Here is an 8,728-nt window from a genome sequence, read left to right on the forward strand (position 1 = left end):
CATATTTGTTTTAATGGCTGTTTTTAGCACATAATGTTCTCCCTAATTGCTGATTATTATAATTTGAATTTATCTGGAGATGTTCAAAGAGAGTTCTACAGGTTTAGCAATCAACTACTGATTAGATTTTCTTTTAATGGAGCAGTAAATGTATGTTCTCCACATTGACCTCCACTCAAAGTGCAGTATCTGAAACATTGCAGCAACTTTCAGGATTCCTTACTGACTGAACGAGGAGGCACAGTGGACATGGCACTAGATATCCTGAGGATGATCTGAGAAGGACAGATGTCCTATGGTGTAGAAAGTGGGAGAAGCAGTCCTCTTCACCAACATGGTGGCTCAGTAGTTAGCACTGCTGCCTCACACCACCAGGGACCCAGGTTTGATTCCAGCCTCGGGCGACTGTCTGTGTGGAGTCTGCACATTCTCCCTGGACAGGTTTCCTTCCACTATCCAGAGCTGTGCAGGTCAGGTAAATTGGCCATGCTAAATTGCCCATAGTGTTCAGGAATGTGTAGGCTAGGTGTGTTAGTCAGGGAAAATGCAGAGTAATTGGGTAAGGGAATGGGTCTGGGTGGGATACTCTTTGGAGGATCAGTGTGGACTAGTTGGGCCAAAGGGACTGTTTCCAATCTATAGGGATTTTATGAATCTGCCCCTCCCCCTTGCAGAAATTGGTGTTGCCTCACCCATGTCCTCCTCCCATTCCTCTTGCACAACAGCCTCCTCTTTAGCAAATTACAGGTAACTCCAAAATGGTAGACTAGCACAGCACTCATTGAGTCACTTTAGATTAAATTCTGACAATATTTTCAAAACAAAACTAGCTGAAGTCTTTACAAAGTATCCCAGAACATCTGCCAATATCTTCCAAATATTTTGTTCTCCCAAACCTCCAGCGGTAAAAGAATGGAAAGATCATATATCTTTACATAATGTTTGAAATTCTCATAAATTAATACTTTGCATATGTTAAACTAGTTGCAGTGAGGACAGATTAAGTTGTCTTCTCCAAAAAAGAATGATGTGCCTTCTCTTTAATGAGCATGAGCAGAGAACTTAAATGTCAATCAGCCCTTTAGCAAACCTTGGGGCCACTATTGGTACAGCTTCAACTTCTCTACTGAGGTGCCAACTTTTTGCCAAAGGTGGCTTTAACTGGCATTTCAGCTCAGGCTCCACCTTGGCCATCTCTTTATTGCTTTAGCACATAATATATTTAGCTGAGATCACTCCCATTTTCTTCAAACTTTGTCACTAACTCAACACCCCCCCCCCCCCCCCCCCGCCCCATCTACTACCCCAGGCTGGGTTGGATTGTTAACAATTTTGGAAAGCTCTTCAATCCTGAACTGGCTTTCCTATCCCATTTCCTCTCGATTACAAAGGTATTCAAGAGCCAAGAAAAAATGTTTTTGCTTTCCTTAGCTTTCAGCTGATGAATATTAGAGCTCTAAATTTTCTCTACGCTGTAACTCTGCCAGATGTCTGGCAGAAACCCTGTTACTACGCACTTTAGACAAATTCATGGCAATAGAGCAGATCTCTTAAGCAATTCCAGCCAAATAGCTCATCCAAAACTCAACATTACACAGAGTATTAGAATGTATGCCAATAGCTTTCAAATTGGTGAAGACGAGGTGTCTGCCATTAATATACTTAGAGAAACTGCCAGCTTGCTTGTAAGTGTGTCACTCAATTTGTTTGGCCATATATCTGAAACAGAAAGAGCCCGGTTTTGTGTATGTAGAATTTCTGCTAGGCTGATTGAGAGAACAATTCCTCTCCATAAAGGCACCCCATTTTTTAAAGTCCAGAGATTGAGGTGTAGCTTGGCAGAGGATCAGAAGAAATGTGGATTTTATTCATTCAGAACAGTTAGATTTCCTACAGTGTGGAAACAGGCCCTTCAGTCCAACCCGACTCTCCAAAGAGTAACCCACCCAGACCCATTTCCTCTGACTAATGCATCTAACATTATGGGCAATTTAGCATGGCCAATTCACCTGACCTGCACATCTTTGGACTGGAGGAGGAAACCAGAGCACCCAGAGAAAACCCTCGCAGACACTGGGAGAATATACAAACTCCACACAGACAGTCACCTGAGGCTGGGATTGAACCTGGGACCGTGAGGCAGCAGTGCTAACCACTGTGCCACCTAAATTCGCATAGCAGAGGATGGTTACGATCCATCGACCTCTAAGTTATGGGCCCAGCACGGTTCCGCTGATCAGCCATTAACATACTGAATGGAACAGCATGTTCAAGGGGCTGAATGGTTTATTCCTGTTTCTGATTTATATCTTGTATGTTGATCAATGCTTATGGGTCCTTAGAGTGAGCAGGAACATTGCTGGAGTTTAACTAATTAATGCTGCACAATTTGTCAATGTAGCTGGTAAGCTTCTTAATGTTTGGCGAGCTAGGCCTACAGAGATAGTTATAATCTTAGTTTCTGGTGTTCATTTATATGTATTTCAGAAAGACATGAAATACATCATAAATAGTATCTGGAAATAAAGTTTTAAAAAAAGACAAGTTCCCCAGAGGTCAGTCTAAGCACCTTGAAAAGTAGCATTGGTAACCATCCTGGACATTAGTTCTCCAGGAACATAATGTTTGTTCATTTCAGCAGTCCACAATTTCTCAGACAGGAATTCAACCTGGTGTGAAATGTCAGCAAACTGCCATTTGTGCCACTCCTTGACTGATTAGAATGACTTCAGATGTTGTGTTTCAGTTCCCATGGAATCAGAAATGAAGTTTGGAACATGAATTGCATAGTCAAATGACAAATCATTGATTTTTATTTGAATAAGTTGTAGTCTCACCAGAAAATTTGCATTTTCATTTAACAATTGTCCTGTAGTACACATTAGTTTAATAGTTGTTTTCAGCTGTGCATGCTGATTTACTTTCAGCCTGACCCTACTTTAAACAAAGGCCACCCTTTAAAAATTGTTTGACTTATCTTGAAGCCCAGAATGGCCATGGATTTAACAGAAGAAATAGATTTGTGGTTGAAGCATCAAATACTAAATTGAATTCTAATCATCATAAAATGTTGACAATCTTCCAGGTACAACAGAACTCCAATTTGCTGTACAACTGAGCACATAAAGAGACTGATTCCAGGAATATTCCGGAAGCAGAGAGATGGTGAGCACTCCATCTGGGCTACTGACATCCAATACCATACAGATGGCTTGGAAAGTTATTTTGGTGACTCTACCTTGTAACTTGTACTCCAAACAAAAAACTGATTTTGGAAACGATGATGCACTGTTTTAAGTCAAACATATTATTCCTTAACATTCTTCAAGTTTTTAAATATTTTTTGATACACAATTGTATATAAACAAATTACAATGCACAAATACTTGTAACTATGCTAACAATCTCAAAAACACATTAGCATAACGTTTCTATGAATGGAATTTAATATTTTTGGCCCATATGAAGTTTGGCAGTGGAGGCATTTAATCAGGCAAAATGGGAAGGCACACGGATGACTTTCCCACTCTACTGCCAATTGAATGTGTTAAATGGGGATTTAACATTTAATAATGGACTCCATCCTGTCACCAGTGGAATTAAACAGCAGGTGAGAAGCTTGCCACATGGGGAACATGACATGACAAACTATCCCTTTCAGGGCTGCTTGTAGGCAAACAGGAAGGTAGCCTTGTTCAAAAACACTGTCTGACAGAGGGAGCTGGCATCAGCAAGAGGTGGTGATGGCAGTGGGGTGAGGCAAGGTGGCATTTTCTTGTCTTTGCTGCTAAATCCTTCATCTCTAAGACTTCCACCTCATGATTCCACTCATTACTGTGGTCTGGAGCATTGACACTGGGTCTTGAGTGACTGTAGAACTGGCAGCAGCCACTACACACCTGGTGGCTCTGCTGTTCAACCCAAGCTGCTAGTGTGATTAACTAACAGATTTTGTTAGGTAGGACTTCTGCCTCCATTTCCTTGATCCAAAGGTCTGCTGTTGTCCGGTTAAGGGCTGAGTGGTACTTAATTGAGCAGATCTTCTCTGAAAGAGGTGGCACAGACAGTGACCAATGCTCTTCAACTGGTAAGTGAGATAACAGTTGCTTCCATTAAGTCCAACACAGTGTGACAAGGAGTGCATGCCCTTTCAGGCAGGAGTACACTTTACTTCCCTAAATCTGAAGAGTTCAGGTACAAATTGACAAAGGTTGGAAAGTTGGATTAAGAGACATTTGTAATTATACAGAATAGTATTGGAGTTTAGCCCGTTAAACCATGTGGCTTACTGGGGTCAAATAATTCTTTAAGTAGCTACTCTTGAGATTTTCTCAAGAGGTACTTTTTGTCTTCATTCTCACCCGCTGCTTTCTTAGACAATGCAGTTACCCAGTAACATTACCTTATGCATTTGTGTCATATTTGGGGTGGGGGAGGGGGGTCATTTCTTCCATAGAAAGATAAGATAGCACACATTTCAAAGAGTTCATACATGCATTCTATGTATATATATTTATGTAAGAGTAAATCTTTTAACTTGGGAAACTATAAATAAGATATGTTTTGTTAATTCATTTGTTAAGACAAATAAGTCTTCCATTCTCCGGATCTTTCAAAACATTCACCGAAATAGATAGTTGATAAATTTATGTAAAAATGATGTAACATTAATCCTGATTTTTCAGGGATTCTGTATCTAGTAAAGATATCATTTGTGAACAGCTTCCTGTGAAAAAAAACTTATGGAAAAATTGAACGTAAGATGCCAACTGTCATCGATGGAATCACCTTGCAGATTATCTACAACTTTGTCTTCATGTCTGTACCCACAGAAGATATATAAGACCCTGATTCCCTCCTGTTTACAGAAAGTTGTTTTGTGTGGCCTCTGCTTATGCCCGAAACATCGGCTGTCCTGCACGTTGGATGCTGCTTGACCTGTTGTGCTTTACCAGCGCCACACTTTTTGACTCTTCTGTCAGCCTATTGAGTAAAACAAGTGAATAGAAATTGCAATAAACTTGGACAGTGATGGATAAAGTTGCATGATGAGCAAACATTGTGGAACCTACTTTCCCAATCATTAGTGAAACAACTGATACCGGGGTCTGGCGGTTTGCTCATTCCTATCCCCACCCTTGGGCTCCGTGTCCCACCCCCACTCCTCAACTAACACTTGGACTCTGCTCCCTTCCTCACTCCCCCATGGTGCAACTCAGTCTCGATCCCGATGGTACTCAGCTCAGTGAATAGCCACTTCTTCACTGTCATGAGATTCAAGTGGCCCAGAGAATTATCAAGTAACCTTCCCAGCTCACCAATCACTGTTCTTTCTCTCCTGCGTTTTGCTCCTCAAAACACAGTTTCTGTGTCTGTAAGATTTAGAGCATGGGAATCTGTGATCGAGGGAGCTGGAGCAACTAGCACTGGGGAGCCAGAATCTCTGATTGGTCAAGCAGCTGTTTAGATGTACATGGATGCCTTTTGTGAGCATTTTCCGGGGCAAATTCACTCGCCGGCCCCATGTATTTTGAGTACTGCAGCTTACCCTGCAGTGCCCCCATTCCTGCCTATACGTCCAGCACCAGCCTGCCCATTAGGACATGGTTTTTAACATGGTTATCGACAACTATATACAGAGAATCCCAGTGTTGATGATAGGAATACTCTTGGCAGAATCCATCAGGGAACTATACTGTCTGGTCATGACTGGCCACAGTGATCTTGCCTGGCTCAGGTATCAGATTTTTGCACATGTCAAAGAGAAATGAATTTCAACCATAGTCTCTGGATATGTAGTTTTGCCTGTATATATTGTCACTCTATATTGTTTGCTAAGAAGGGACAGGCTGCACCTGAGCAGTACTAGGCAAGTTTCACTAGATGTGGTTTGGGATCAGGAATCGTGAGAAGGGAGTGGTATCATATTACATAGAAATGGATTGAGAAGGACGATAAGAAATACAAAAGCGGCGTTACAGTGCTTGTGCGTAAATGCATAGTGTATGGTGAATAAAATAATTTAAATACACAAATAGCTATGCTATAGTGGCAACAACAAAAAGGTTGCTTAGATTGATGACAACGGTGTGAAAAACATTCAAAGATACAAAGATAGGCATGGGAAACTAGGAGGTAATTGAAGTTGCAGGGGTTGATTGATTAGGGAAGCCATTGCAATGTTGAAAAGAGAGGATATCTTTTTGGGGGCGAGGACAAAGTCTATTTGGCTTGTGTTGTGAAGCAAAAAGAATGCAATCACACTATTAGAGATTAATGTAGATCTCCTTATAATGAAAGATGGAGGAGTACATCCGCAGGGAAATCATAGGGAAATGTTAATTACCTAAATGTTAATTGGGATAATGCCATTGAGTAGTGTGTAAAGACGGGGAGAAATTCTGCTCCTGACCTAACTGGAAAGGAGGCATTGCTGGATTGGAAGTTGAAGAATGACCAAGTGCTTGTGGGGAACACTAAGACTGCTCATTGAATTCTAAAATTTAAATTATTAGAGGAGAAGAACAAAGGTCAATCTACATTAGGAGAGGATTAACTTAAATGTTATGACAAGGGATCCAGCCAAAGCAAATGGAATCCAAGACCTACAAGAAGAACAGTAATGAAATAATGAGTGAGCCTCAAACTGAGATGCTTCAGGTACATGCTAATTATATTGAACAAGCATGAAAGAGAAGGGAATCAATGTTTTGGGTGATGAGAAGGATAGAGAAAATTCTGAAGCAAGAACATTTGGTTGTCTGATGCACTTCATATCAACTCTTCATGTTAGGACCAGGCTAAATACAATAGGTTGAGAATGGAAGTGAAGAGAAAAATAAGACAGCAAAGAGGTAATGTGGTAATAGGACAAAGCTTCAAAACCTTTGAGAGTATGCAATGTGGATAACATTAGACAGAATATTTGTAATACATGGACTTCCATAAGTGTTGGTCACAGATTTTGGGCTATCATTTATCAGTAGGGAATTTGAATATTTACTAAAGTTGAATAGTATTCCACATATAAGGACAGCTCCATATTATCCATCATCCAATGATTTGGCAGAAAAGTAGTCAAACTTTGAAGTCAGGCTTAAAGAAATAGCCTACAGCTTCACTAGTAACAAAACTGTCCTGGTTCCTATTTGATTCTAGGACCACCCTTCATGCAACTACAGGGTTGCTCATGGGGAGAAGATACCACCCCATCTGATCTTCCTGGAGGGTGAGGGGTAACTGGCATTAGGAACACCAATAGTGGACACAAGACTCTGCTAAGCAAGAGAGACAGTTTATTTCAAGGAACGAAGTTTGGTGTGGGAACCACAGCAATGGCCCTGCATGGTTAAGAGGCATGGTCGACACAAGGTTAGACCAAGTGATGTCTAACGTTCAGGGAGGAGCAACAATCCTGAACAGGCACATGAGCCCTGAGAAAGCTGCAAACTTGCAAATGGGGTGGGCACCAAATATGTCTAGCTCCTCAACAGCCTCTCTGACTATTCCAGGTGAGTTCTCCTTCTCTACTACATCTACTACAAACCGACCGACTCCCACAGCTACCTGGACTACACCTCCTCCCATCCTGCCCCCTGTAAAAACGCCATCCCATTCTCCCAATTCCTTCGACTCCGTCGCATCTGCTCCCAGGAGGACCAGTTCCAAAAACGCACAACCCAGATGGCCTCCAAGGACCGCAATTTCCCCCCCGACGTGGTCGACGATGCCCTACACCACATCTCTTCCACTTCCCGATCCTCCGCCCTTGAACCCCGCCCCTCCAACCGCCACCAGGACAGAACCCCACTGGCCCTCACCTACCACCCCACCAATCTCCATGTACAGCCCATCATCCGCCGTCACTTCCGCCACCTCCAAACAGACATCAGCACCAAGGATATATTTCCCTCCCCTCCCCTATCAGCTTTCCGTAGAGACCACTCCCTCCGCGACCCCCTTGTCAGATCCACACCCCCCACCGACCCAACCACCACTCCCGGCACCTTCCCTTGCAACCGCAGGAGGTGCAACACTTGCGCCCACACCTCCCCCCTCACTTCTCTCCAAGGCCCCAAGGGAAACTTCCATATCCGCCACAGATTCACCTGCACCTCCACCCACATCATCTACTGCATCCGCTGCAACCGGTGTGGCCTCCTCTATATTGGGGAGACAGGCCGCCTACTTGCGGAGCGATTCAGAGAGCACCCCTGGGCCACCCGGACGAACCAACCCAACCAACCTGTGGCACAGCATTTCAACTCCCCCTCCCACTCCACCGAGGATATGCAGGTCATTGGACTCATCCACCGCCAAACCACAACAACCCGACGGTCGGAGGAGGAACGTCTTATCTTCCGACTGGGAACCCTCCAAACACAGGGGATGAACTTGGACTTCACCAGTTTCTTCATCCCCCCTCCCCCCACCTTGTCTCAGCCGAATCCCTCCAGCCCGGCACCGCCGTCCTGACCTGCAGTCTTCTTCTTGACCTCTCCGCCCCCACCCTACTCCGACCTATCACCCTCACCTTGACCTCTCTCCACCTATCACATTTCCAACTCCCCTCCTCCAAGTCCCTCCTCCCTACCCTTTATCTTCTCCTGCTGAACACTCTCTGCTCATTCCTGAAGAAGGGCCTGTGCCCGAAACGTCGAATCTCCTGTTCCCTGGATGCTGCCTGACCTGCTGTGCTGTTCCAGCAATAAAGTTTCAACTTTGATAT

General features: G+C 43.4%; 1 protein-coding gene across 7 annotated transcripts in view; it reads left to right on the forward strand.

Moving 5' to 3' along the window:
- slc2a12 (solute carrier family 2 member 12) overlaps positions 1-8,728 on the forward strand; it is a 90,878-nt gene that overhangs the window by 67,854 nt on the left and 14,296 nt on the right. For 2 of the 7 annotated variants that reach the window (XM_043686333.1, XM_043686352.1), the window contains 2 exons: positions 3,086-3,165; positions 4,723-5,595. In XM_043686333.1, coding sequence (XP_043542268.1) covers positions 3,086-3,165; positions 4,723-4,937 — 295 coding nt within the window. In that variant the 3' untranslated portion in view covers positions 4,938-5,595. Of the gene's footprint in view, positions 1-3,085; positions 3,166-4,685; positions 5,598-8,728 lie in introns of those variants that run through there. The other 5 variants (XM_043686345.1, XM_043686340.1, XM_043686367.1 and 2 more) reach the window with 4 other exon arrangements.

Source organism: Chiloscyllium plagiosum, chromosome 3 (genome assembly GCF_004010195.1).
Source record: "Chiloscyllium plagiosum isolate BGI_BamShark_2017 chromosome 3, ASM401019v2, whole genome shotgun sequence".
In the NCBI taxonomy this organism is placed as follows: domain Eukaryota; kingdom Metazoa; phylum Chordata; class Chondrichthyes; order Orectolobiformes; family Hemiscylliidae; genus Chiloscyllium; species Chiloscyllium plagiosum.